The sequence below is a fragment of the Drosophila rhopaloa genome, unplaced genomic scaffold, assembly GCF_018152115.1.
Source record: "Drosophila rhopaloa isolate 14029-0021.01 unplaced genomic scaffold, ASM1815211v1 contig_3, whole genome shotgun sequence".
NCBI classification, from domain to species: Eukaryota; Metazoa; Arthropoda; class Insecta; order Diptera; family Drosophilidae; genus Drosophila; species Drosophila rhopaloa.
In genome coordinates, this window is record NW_025335123.1 from 7,545,707 (window position 1) to 7,557,864 (window position 12,158).

Here is a 12,158-nt window from a genome sequence, read left to right on the forward strand (position 1 = left end):
CTGTAAGAAAAGTTATGAGCTCAGAAGTGCAGGTTTTGGATCACTTTTCCCCAAATCCATTTTTCCGAAAATTTGGGAAGGGGTAACATCATTAAAATGACGAAAAATCGACCCAAAAATGCAAACCAAAGTGAAAACACAGATTTTTAGAGAATTAGGCCACGATCATTTGGAAGTATGCCACTTTAAGATCGGATGTCTGTAAGAAAAGTTATGAGCTCAGAAGTGCAGGTTTTGGGTCACTTTTCCCCAAAGCCATTTTTTCGAAAATTTGGAAAGGGGTAACATCATTAAAATGACGAAAAATCGACCCAAAAATTCAAACCAAACTGAAAACACAGATTTTTAGAGAATTAGGCCACGATTATTTGGAAGTATGCCACTTTAAAATCGGATGTCTGTAAGAAAAGTTATGAGCTCAGAAGTGCAGGTTTTGGGTCACTTTTCCCCAAAGCCATTTTTTTGAAAATTTGGAAAGGGGTAACATCATTAAAATGACGAAAAATCGACCCAAAAATACAAACCAAACTGAAAACACAGATTTTAAGAGAATTAAGCCACGATCATTTAGAAGTATGCCACTTTAAAATCTGATGTCTGTGAGAAAAGTTATGAGCTTAGAGTGCAGGTTTTGGGTCACTTTTCCCCAAAGCCATTTTTCCGAAAATTTGGGAAGGGGTAACATCATTAAAATGACAAAAAATCGACCCAAAAATACAAACCAAACTGAAAACACAGATTTTTAGAGAATTAGGCCACGATCATTTGGAAGTATGCCACTTTAAAATCGGATGTCTGTAAGAAAAGTTATGAGCTCAGAAGTGCAGGTTTTGGGTCACTTTTCCCCAAAGCCATTTTTTCCGAAAATTTGGAAAGGGGTAAGTAACATCATTAAAATGACGAAAAATCGAACCAAAAATACAAACCAAGTTGAAAGCACAGATTTTTAGAGAATTAAATCACGATCATTTAGAAGTATGCCACTTTGAAATCGGATGTCTGTTAGAAAAGTTATGGGCTTAGAAGTGCAGGTTTTAGGTCACTTTGATCCCCTTTAAAATAACAAATTTGCAAAAGCAACAAACGGACATGGATAGATCGACTCGGCTGGTGTGTTGATCAATAATATATATATACTATTTAAAATAATAAGAAGAACCAATCAGAAAAACAATCCACGTTAAAGGTAATGTATAATTTTCTTATATTTGACAGTCATAGACACTTAAACAGTTTTTTTAAAGCGATATACAAAGTTTTACAACGATTTTAAAAGAAACAAGATAAAAGTCGAACAGAACTGGCTTTAAATCACATTGGTCAACCCATCATTTACTTTGAGAAATTCGGAGGATGCATTATTTATCTCACAAGATGTAGATTTCATTTAAAGGTTTTCTACCTGTATGACCGCCAAATCGTACAATTTTGGGATACAAACTCTTAACTTTATAAACTTTAACATGGTAATTAAAATTTAGCTGCAGAAATTCGTATTATTTGAATAGGTTGAACCATATTAAAGGTTTAGTTTTCTTATTTGAGACAGTCAAAGACATGAGCATTGTTTTGGGGATCTATGAAGTTTTAAACGTTTCTAATAGATTTGAAAATATGAAATGAATATCGCCTCGATTACATTTAATACTTGGCTTGGACTAACATTCATGGTTCCGTTTTCTCTTTGTTTGCTTGGGATTATTTATACAATTAAACTAGACACAAATATAGCGACTAATCTCCGGATAAAACTTATTTACAATAAAAAAGAGCACCTCCTCCCAAGGATCGCAAAAAACGCACACATCGCACACAGGCACACAATTACAGAATAACAGACAGACGGAAATCCTTGGGCGGATATGGAGCAGCCAAACAGAGAAGAGTACAAGATTTAGCTAGACAGCCGTGGCTAAGATCAGAGGTTCACCACATTCTTGAGATCAGGCGGCAGCAAACCCTTCATGCACTCGATTTGCGCCCGGATTTGCTGCTGGGTGCCATTGATTCCCTCCAGCTGTGTGGCCTTCTCCCCATAGAGATTCAGTTTCTGCTTGAGCTTGAGTATCATGTCGATGATCTCCACCTCCTGCTTGTCGTGCGCCCAATGCTCCAGGTTTGCCTCCGATAGCGCCTGCAGCTGAAGATCCTGGAGAGTGAGTTGCAGCTCCCGATGACGGGCCTCGTACCATCCGCGAAAATTGGGCGATCGAAAGAAGCGTCTGTAAAGACCCTTCCAATCTCCTTTCAGCGGGGAAGTGAGCTGCGGTCCGGCTGTTTCCAGCGTCGCCAGGAAGTCGTCCAGCTTAAAGCTGCTCGCATTCGGGGCCGACTTAAACGGACTGATGTCCTTTTGCAGCGGCATCAGCGAGGCCATATACCGCTCCAGTGGTATCATGAAGCTCTGGGTCAGCTCGAGCAGGTGGCGTCGTATCAGAGCGGTTTGCACATGCTCCGGCCGCTTGGTCTTCATGCCCAGCAGCACCTTCTTGATCAGCGCCTTATCCTTTTTGAGGTACGGCCTGTATTTGCTGTGCAGTCCCGAGGATGAGGCATCACCCGAGCCATTGCTGGAACTGCCATTCAATCCAGTGCTGGATTTGAGGGACCTTCCGACCAACTCCGTTGAGCTGGAGAATGAGGTGGCCGAGGAGATGTTCCTCGCATGTTTTTGACTCATCAACAACTGCTGTTGCTGCTGCATGTTTTTCTGAAAATGAGCGAGATGGAGATATAGATTTGTATGTGCCTCGAATAAAAAGTTATTCTGCTCACCTGGTTGTCCACCAGTCTTAGCATATGCGGCCAATCCTTGAGCAGCTTGACAAAGAACGGATTGGTCACGCCTAAAATGCAGGTGGGCACTGTCGTCTTGCTGGTGCACTCCTGCGTAAACTCCCGGAACTCGCTGTCGTGGATGGTGAAGTAGGGACGGGCCTCCGCGCAGTACTCCAAAGGAGCAATTAGGGCTAGGAGAGTCTGAACCATGTGTGAGCAGTCGGCGGGAGAGGTGCCCACCACCACAATAGGTTCGGCGGTGATCACCAGCTCCCACAGCGTATACAGCTGCTCCATGACAAAGTCCAGGGAGTGGAAGAGTTCGATTTCGTTGACGGAGGATAGTACCTTGGTCGCTGGACAAGCAGCCAAGGGTGGTGAAGATTCCCCAGAGTTGGCTGAACTTTCTGCAGTGGATTTCCTACTGCTACTGGTGCGGGGTATGCAGATTTGGTAGCTGCAGTCGAGCAGGGGAAGCTGGAGGGGATTGCCCACCCTTAGGCCGGGCCACTGGCGATTGATTTGCTCACTGGCCAGTCGAAGGACATCGGTTCCTTCCTCGAAGTAGCGAGGTGCCAACTGGGAGAGTATGTCGTAGTACAGATTGAAGAACGGCAGCCGTGTGATGATGATGAAGCTCTTCTGGAAGTAACCACGCGGCAGATTCGAATCCCTCTTCTGCCGGAAGTAGACGAAGCCCCAATAGTGTGAGCCATCCTGTCGCAGGGCTGGCGAGCACTCCGCATTGTATCCCGGCAAGGATTCCCGCCGCGATGTGCAACGTAATCGCATGTGGAACTTGGTGTCGCCCATGCAGCCGGAATTCGAGTCCGGAAAGGCCATGTAACAGATGTTGCTGACCTCCTGGTCGCTGGGCATGAACTCCGGCGGGTAGACATGCTCCAGCGCCTGGCCAAGATTCAAATCGAAGGTGACAACGCAGAAGCAGTGCATCCACTGCGAGAAGTTCACCCAATCCTTGACACTTGGCTGCGAATTCGAATTGGTGGCATCTACGTCCTTGTCTTTGGCGGTGATGTCCTGTGATGGCGCCATCTCCTTGATCCTTGCATCCTCGCTCATTCTATATTTTGTTGATATTTACAAAAAACAACAACAACTTTGCCTGCGACATTGACAAGGGGTATCAGGGATGGGCGATTGCTGCTCCCTGTTCACCGTGACTGTTATCACCACCAGTCACGACAGGAAGATTGATCAAACTTACAACATAGATTTTTAATATTTATAAATTCAATTGGTTGATCCAATTAATGCAATTTTAAATGTGCAATGGTTCATAATGTTAGCCAGCCCATATTTCTATTACTTATTTTGTTTATTATTTATCTCTACCATTTTCACAGCTTCTGTATAAAACTACTCATCTCTATTTCTTAATTATCATATCAAAACTTTCACTTTTTGTTGTTATTTGTTATAGCTGTCCACTAGCGTTGCCACCTTGGTGAAATCACTTTTGGGCGAATATAGCTTATCCAATAGTTTTTATGGAATAAAATATAAATAAAAATAAAGGCCAATTTAGACATATGGGATATGTATTCATGAACAAAAAAAATCATCTCTTCTGTTCCAGGTTCGCTTCATATCCTTAAAAGATATATTGTAATGATCGGTATGCTGGTATATTACTTCGGAATCCGATTTCAATAAGAGATGTAATGTGCCGGAAAGTTCAGGTTTTTGGGAATTTTTTTTAAATCGTGGTAACAACATAAAGACTTTTAAAACTAAAGGACCAGAATCAAAACTGTTAAATTTTTAACGTAAATCATTATTGTTCTAATGCTGATAAAAATGTGTTGGCATAAAAAAGTATATCTAGCGATTACTAGCTAGGCTTCCAGCACTGTTAGTGATGTGCGAATAAGACTTAGAAATACAGGGTTTATTTTTAAAATATTCGTCCAAACAAAAACAGCTTAGTTTACATCTGCTTCGAAAACTACAACAAATAAACAAGCATTTTGGATTGTTAATTTGGTAATTCATAAACCTCGATATAAGATCTCCATCGGGGTCATCATAGAATCAAAGATAGCTATAGGAATTTCCCGCCTAATTAGCTGCGTCTGAATTTGATTGATGAAATTGCAAAATGCCAATTGCGATTTTTAAGTCAGTACGCGAAGTAAGCAGTGAAGATGGGGTGAGTGCTGGTAATATGTAGATGGCATATGCATATATGTAATTATATTTCCCAATTGCCAGGTTCACGTGGCGAATAATTTGCTGAAGGAGAATGCCGGCAAAAAGTGGCGGACCAAATCGCCGGGCGAAAAGTCGGCCTATGTGATCCTGGAGTTTCAGGATCCCCAGCAAATTACCGGCATCGATATTGGCAACGAACATGCCGCCTTTATAGAGGTGCTGGTCAGCCGGACGGGCTGTCAGGCGGATGATTTTAAGGAACTCCTGTTGTCCAGTTCGTTTATGACCCCGATTGAGAGCAAGAATTCGAGTAACCAAAACCGGGTTCGCTGTTTCAGCGGTCCTGCTTTGTCGGAAATTGTCCTGCCGGAAAAGTGGAAGCTGCTGAAGATAGTCTGCACGCAGCCTTTCAATCGACACGTCCAATACGGGCTATCCTTCGTTAAGGTTCATGTTTTGGGAGCTCCGGCTAACGTAGCTGCTCCTCCGAAGGTCAAGTCCCTGCTGCCACATGGAATGATGCAGTTCGGGGCTTTTAAGCTGCGCGAAGAATCTCCGGACTCGGAAACCGACAATCAGGTCACTAGATTTCAACGCTGGAAGAAGGAAACACAACATCAATCTTCTGCTGCTGTCTCCACAGCGGCAGCTATTCGAGATGCGGGCTCTAATGTCTTGAGAAGATTAAGCACTGGCAAGGCTTCCAGCTTGGCTGCATCGCCCTCTGCATCGCCCAAGCCATCGCCTAAGCCATCGCCTTCACCATCACCAGTTCCAAATGCCCTGCGATCAGGCTCTCCTTCTCCTTCAGATAGCAAACCCCTGGATCGCAACCGAGCTTCCCTGTTGTTTGGTGATGACGACGAGAATGAGGCTGCTGTTGAGGAGAATGCCAAGAAGAAACGGTTGAGCAAGCATATCGAGGCGGACAAGGAGCGACGGCGATTGGAGCAGGAAAAGGAAAAGGATCGCAAGAAGAACAACAGCAGGCATTCACTGGATAAGTCAACCAGCAAAGAAGAGAAATCGTCCTCTAAAGAAGAGAAATCCTTCTCTAAGGAACACAAATCTCATAAAGAAGATAAAATAAAGTCAAAAGAGGACAAATCCTCCCCAAAACTAAAACATTCATCAAAAAAAGAGGAAAAGTCCTATGAAAAAGAGGACAAATCAGCCAGAAAGGAGGGCAAATCTTCTTCTAAGCACGAAAACGGGGATCTGGACACATCAAAGCACCAGAATACATGGAAAGGAAAGGATAGTCCTCGTCCATCTGCACAAAAGCGTCATTCATCACCTACTGCAAGCGCTGCTACGCCTGCCAAAAAGCAAAAGGTTAAAGACGCACCAATCCAATATCGTCCCTTTAATCAGCTGCTACAAGGAGTATATCTGGTCATTAGTGGCATTCAGGCAAGAATTAAAGAATAAACTGGATAAACTTAGAAACTAATATCGATCACTTATCATTCCAGAATCCCGATCGTGCAGACTTGCGTTCGAAAGCCACAGCCTTGGGTGCCAAGTATAAAGCTGATTGGGAGCCAGGATGCACTCATCTCATGTAAGCCGGCGTAGTCAATTTGATAACTTACTAGCTAACTCCAAAATTATAACCCAATTAGATGTGCCTTCAAAAACACTCCAAAGTATAATCAAGTGAAGGGCAAGGGCAAGATTGTAACCCGAAGTTGGATCGATAAATGCTTTGAACTGAAGAAGTATCTCCCCTGGCGACGATACGCTCTAAATACCACAGATCTTGGCCAGCCGGAGAGTGATGAAGAGGTGTGCGATGAGGCGATTAAGCCAAATGCACGACGCGAGTCCAGCGAGAATGATGTGGAAATGCTGGAAGACATCCAGGTGAAGAAAACCTATGATGCAGATCCAAAGGATAACAAAACAGGTGATCTGAATCCAGAGGCTTCATCGGGTATCGATACGGAAGATGAATTGGAGCGGGTGACTCAAGGTAAGTTTTTGTTTTCCCATAATTTCTCATTTAAGTATTTATAAAATATAATTCAGAAAACCGCAATAAGAAGATCAAACACAAAACTACGGTGACGGAAAAAGCGCGAGATGTCTACGATGCTAGCACAGATGAAGAGGATTATCTGGAACTGAAGAAAAAGCAGATAGCTGCTGTCGATTGAACGCCATTTCTAATCTCGAAATTTTTCATATACCTATATATGTTTAAATAGTGTGTAAGTCAATCTTGAACTCTGGCAAGAACATTTTTTGACATTTGTGTGAAACCGCTATTTAAAATTAAATATTTGGAAACACTACTTAAAACTAAAATACGACGAATACAAAATGTGTTCTTTAAACATTTTTAATAAAAGTATTTTTTTGTTGACCATATTCAATAAAAATAAAATAACTACACAGTTTATTGCCCATTTGTTAGCTTCTTGTAATTGTTAAATACTTTATTAAAATGGAACTTAAAATGAAAAGTAAACTGGGAAAACAATTGTTGAGTAAACCTCTTGGAATATATTCAAAGTCCATCAGGCTATTCTAATACTAACAATTTTTGACTACATTTCCATTATAAAATATTTAAAGTAAATTATTATAAAGGAACATCGCTAATGCGATGGTACATCTCTAGGAATGAATCTCTAGAATTTCCCAACGCAATATCCTTTTTGTAAGGATCGAAAGCCGCTAAGTGTGCTATAAAAATATGGCTAAACTTTTTTGTAACCCCTAAAATTATGCCTTAAACGTAAAAGGAAACGGCATTGACAACTGTAAAAACGATTTGCAACCCCCAAAAAACAGGTGGAAAAGCAACAGCTGTCTGCTTTTGACAGCTCTCTCTCTCTTAGCTCTCACTTTTCGCATTTCCTCGCTGGCATTTTCCTTAATGGTGAAGAACTCTCTCTTTCGTCCACAGTCGTGTATTTGCTGTCGAGCGAGTAGAGAGCACTTTTGGAAGTTAACAAACCAACGCTATTGTTTATTTATGGTAAATATCTATGGGTAACACTACAAATCCTTCATTGAGCTCAACTAAAGCTTCCTGAGAGTCCCAGAGGATCCTAAAACAGACTCTTTCCCGAGATTTCACTCCTTAGTTGAAGCCAAAAAAGAGAGACGGGAAGTGAAAGTCCCTGGCAATTTGGAAAATCGATACGATTGAGCCATAATTAAAAGTATGCTGATAACTTGCACTCCCCCCTTTTCTTTTTAGAGTGTGTCAGTCGTTGGAAAATTAAGAGGTTGAACGAAACAGAATCCGGAGACCACATACTGAGGTAAGAGGTCGTACTGTACACGCAGAGAAAAATCTACCAAATCGTGGGCTTTTTAAATTTAAAAAGGTTTTTAAAATATGAATTAGTTGGCATTGAAAAAAGTATTTAGCAGATTATATTGATGTGACACACTTTGGAAGTCTTAAATTATTCAAATATTATTGAAAAAGGTAACATAAAAAACGTTTAGGTATTAAAATCCCATACTCTTGGGCGATTATAGAAATCGGTATCTAAAAAACCAATTGCAATAATATATTATTGAATAAACTTTATTTTACATTACATTACATTAAAAAAATAAATCAGAATATTAATAGTCATAATTGTCATTTTAAAGAACTAAACTAGAAAACACGCAAGATTCTAATGTATACACTAAATATTATCTTAAAGATATGAGGTCTATCATTTGGTTATGTTTTTTTCCGTGTGAGAAAGAAAGTAGTGCCATATTAACGATGACTCTTTCCCGCAGATCAAGACCAGAGAAATAATCAATCAAAGGCCAACATGGGTAACGAGACCTCCCTGCCCATGGACATGTGCTCCAACTTCGATGCAGACGAGATCCGGAGACTGGGCAAGCGGTTCCGCAAATTGGATCTGGATAATTCGGGGGCCTTGAGCATAGATGAGTTCATGTCCCTTCCGGAATTGCAGCAAAATCCTTTAGTTCAGCGGGTGATCGATATTTTTGATGCCGATGGCAACGGGGAGGTGGACTTCAAGGAGTTTATCCAGGGAGTATCGCAGTTCAGCGTTCGCGGCGATAAGCTGTCCAAGTTGCGATTCGCCTTTAGGATTTACGACATGGACAACGATGGCTATATCTCGAATGGGGAATTGTTCCAGGTGCTCAAAATGATGGTGGGCAACAATTTGAAGGACACACAATTGCAGCAGATCGTGGACAAGACCATTTGTTTTGCGGACAAGGACGAGGATGGAAAGATATCGTTCGACGAATTCTGCTCAGTGGTGGGCAATACCGATATCCACAAGAAAATGGTCGTCGATGTTTAGAAGTCGTATAATACATATATAGCAGGATTCCAAAATGTGTGTACCTTTCCTTCCTTCAAACCTGTTCAGCTTTATAATAAATGGTCTGTCTGTGAGTCTGTGAGGGCGTTTAAGGGCGTGCCAAAAACGAAGCAGTTTATTCGATTTATTGATATACCTATCGCATATAGTACACTTACACCCAAAACCTGATCGATCTCTCATCCTCAGAATGCAATGAATTGTGTCTTATACTCATACTTGAAACCACCGGCAACGGACCACTACAAATTCATACTTTCTAGAATTTTCCCCATACGAATACCTTCGAAAACCCCTTCTTCGCTCTGAAAGGTGACTTAGGATTGCTCGCATCATCTTAAACTAGTTTGTACTATATCCTAACTCTACGTTCAATTCAAGCCTAACACTTAAGTTCATCTCTCGACTAAATGTTGTGTATAAGATATGTAAAAAAAAAACAAAAACTACAACTACAATTAAACACTGTTTATCGAAAAGCTAAACTAAAACAATTTCCAACACGCGTTTACCTGAGGGTGAAGTAGGCTGGGTTCTTTGGCCGGCAGGACATGTCCTCGGGCTTTCGGTCCGCGAGTCCTTGGACAAAAAACACGTGCGTGTCTCTCGGCTCGTCTCCCAGAGCTTCCAAAACTCCCGAAATCCCAAAACACGAGCTCCCGAAAACCATCGACAAAAAAAACATGCCGAAGACAACCGAAAACTTTTTGGCCGTTGGCAACGATTAAATGTTTTGTAGGTCACCGATTTTCCAACTACTCGTGTATGTATGACGTCCCTCATGTGAGGTGTAATACACTAAAAAAAAACATTTTGAGTTCTTATTAATAATAAGTTTCAGGAAAAACTAAATATTTATGTAAATTTTTATGATTATTTATGATTTATTTATACTTATATAATTTAGTTATCAGGAGTTTTTTTGTATAGTTTCATTTTCATACTTTTACAAAAGTAGTAGTAGTAAAACAAAGTATGTTTTTTAAGCTGACAAATAAATATAAATGTAATAGTTAATTGCGAATATTTTTGGTTCATATAATAGTAACCAATCAATTCATATTGATAGTGTTTTACCTCTTGGTTCAGATTTTTGGATATTCGAATGATCGAAATCAGCTGGATTTTCTCTGAGTGCAACAGGAAGCCAGCAAACTAGCTGTCGGGTCCGTGGAGAACTTGTACGGCAACAGAGCCATGACCATGGAGTCGCCTACTGAGTTCGGGAGGTCCTGCGAGGGTCCTTTTGTGTGCGAGAATGCGTGAGTGTGTGCCTGGTATCAATAAATTATTATATGCTGTCTGTCGCAAGTTGGTTCGTTAATCATTTTCGCCCAGGCCCTGCCCACTGTCCCCTGCCACCACCGACCTCCAAATAAAGGCATTTCCATTTTGAAAATTAGTAGGGTTAATGCTTGGAATGACCCCCAACCCCAATTCGAACCCCTCTCCAAATCGATGTCCCATAATTTCGCTCCTGTTGCTGCGTCACGAGCCCACGACTGACCTTTTTTTAAGGTACTAATTGGTTTGATTAATGTGTTTCACATTTTTCGATGGTACGTAACTGCGCCAGGACTCAATAATCGGGCATTTCCTTTCCAACGCGCGTTAATAATTTTTTTTGGGAGAAGCAGGACTTATATTAATCGATGGGACAGCTACAATTTGTATCTTCGAAGGTTTCCCGGGATATGACAGGTTATATATAATCTAAGAATGGGAAAAAGATTACCAAGTCCAAATAATAATTAACATTTTTTTGTGTACTTTATTTAGTTATTATGGGTAAAAGTTGAATTTAATTTCCCAGGCTTTGATGTCATCCAGTATAAATGAATACCAAAATCTACAAGACATATCTCTCCGTAAACCTTATTGATTCTTTTTTGTGCTCAAAGGCTTCGTTTATTTTTGGAAACCTTCTTTTTTGTTTCTGTTTGCAAGGGGGCCCCAAACTTATTTCGCTTGAATAACTTTGTTTCGAAGGCAACTATTTAGTCAAAAGGCTTTTTATAAATTATGTACAACAATTTCCCCAATTTTAATGGGCTGGTGAGCAAAGGAGAGGGATGGAAAAAGGGGAAATAGCTGGTTCCCTTAAACACAAATCAATATGCCTTTCATATCTATATAGACGTGTGTGTCTCGGTGTGTAATAAAGTTTGGACAGGTAAGGGATATCGTATAACCTCAAAACGAAATTGTCAGCTTTTATTCTTTATTTTGTTTTGCCGCCCGGAATCTCTGGGTTTAATATAGAGCCCATTGACTCTGGCATTAGTATTTCTATACCCACACCTGGGGAAAAATAAAAGCATTTTAGTTTATGTTGGTTGTTTTCGCGCTGTTTTCTTTTTTGGGTTGTTCTGTTTTTGCAATAATAATCGCGGCATTAAGTCAAAAGCGGGCCTGCAAAAACAAATGCCGTGTCTCCCATTGACAGTTGCAGTCAAGGTAATAGTTGTTTTACTTGTTTACTTGTGTTTTTTAGCTTTTAAATTATTATTAGCTTTTTTAAATTCCTTAATATTTAGGAATTTTCAACTATTGAAATATTGTGAATTAAAATAAAATTAAAACAATTGTGTCATTATGTGAATAAATTAAGTGCAGATAATTGAAATGACGTTTGTAAGCAGTACGCTTGGGAAAATACTTGTTTTGTTTGACACAATGCATATATCATTTAACAAAGAGAGTTTAATTAAACTTGAAAATGTTTAATAAATCACTTTGATATTTTACCTATTTGAGCCTTTTCTGTCCAGAGTTGTATATACTTTTGATTTTCGTTTGTCATCGTTTTATGTTTATTGGTTTGTTAACTTATTTAATTAGCCATTTCTATAAATTCGTCCCCAACTGTGCGTGTGTTAGTGC

The 12,158-nt window shown here is 40.4% G+C and overlaps 3 protein-coding genes across 3 annotated transcripts; 2 read left to right on the forward strand and 1 right to left on the reverse strand.

The window, feature by feature from the left end:
- Positions 1–1,180: 1,180 nt before the first annotated feature.
- LOC108047666 (protein DENND6B) lies at positions 1,181–3,944 on the reverse strand. Its single transcript, XM_017127954.2, has 2 exons — positions 2,776–3,944; positions 1,181–2,710 (listed from the first exon to the last, which is right to left on the reverse strand). Exons 1-2 carry the CDS (start codon positions 3,859–3,861, stop codon positions 1,919–1,921), a joined length of 1,878 nt encoding a protein of 625 aa, XP_016983443.1. The 5' UTR covers positions 3,862–3,944; the 3' UTR covers positions 1,181–1,918.
- A 732-nt stretch (positions 3,945–4,676) lies between these two features.
- LOC108047667 (DNA repair protein XRCC1) lies at positions 4,677–7,350 on the forward strand. The gene is made up of 5 exons (XM_017127955.1): positions 4,677–4,951; positions 5,014–6,366; positions 6,429–6,517; positions 6,579–6,928; positions 6,985–7,350. The coding sequence occupies exons 1-5, from the start codon at positions 4,901–4,903 to the stop codon at positions 7,110–7,112; spliced, it is 1,971 nt and encodes a 656-aa protein (XP_016983444.1). The 5' UTR covers positions 4,677–4,900; the 3' UTR covers positions 7,113–7,350.
- A 500-nt stretch (positions 7,351–7,850) lies between these two features.
- Positions 7,851–9,579, forward strand: LOC108047619 (calcineurin subunit B type 1). Its single transcript, XM_017127882.2, has 3 exons — positions 7,851–7,939; positions 8,165–8,228; positions 8,707–9,579. The coding sequence occupies exon 3, from the start codon at positions 8,742–8,744 to the stop codon at positions 9,252–9,254; it is 513 nt and encodes a 170-aa protein (XP_016983371.1). The 5' UTR covers positions 7,851–7,939; positions 8,165–8,228; positions 8,707–8,741; the 3' UTR covers positions 9,255–9,579.
- The last annotated feature ends 2,579 nt before the right edge of the window (positions 9,580–12,158 follow it).

Excerpts from the sequence above, each read along its gene's own strand:
- LOC108047619 (XM_017127882.2), top strand. The coding sequence starts at position 8,742 with ATGGGTAACGAGACCTCCCTGCCCATGGACATGTGCTCCAACTTCGAT.
- LOC108047667 (XM_017127955.1), top strand. The coding sequence starts at position 4,901 with ATGCCAATTGCGATTTTTAAGTCAGTACGCGAAGTAAGCAGTGAAGAT. Across the intron at positions 6,367-6,428 it reads TGGTCATTAGTGGCATTCAG|AATCCCGATCGTGCAGACTT; the intron begins GCAAGAATTAAA and ends TTATCATTCCAG. Across the intron at positions 6,929-6,984 it reads ATTGGAGCGGGTGACTCAAG|AAAACCGCAATAAGAAGATC; the intron begins GTAAGTTTTTGT and ends AATATAATTCAG.
- LOC108047666 (XM_017127954.2), bottom strand. The coding sequence starts at position 3,861 with ATGAGCGAGGATGCAAGGATCAAGGAGATGGCGCCATCACAGGACATC. Across the intron at positions 2,711-2,775 it reads TAAGACTGGTGGACAACCAG|AAAAACATGCAGCAGCAACA; the intron begins GTGAGCAGAATA and ends GCTCATTTTCAG.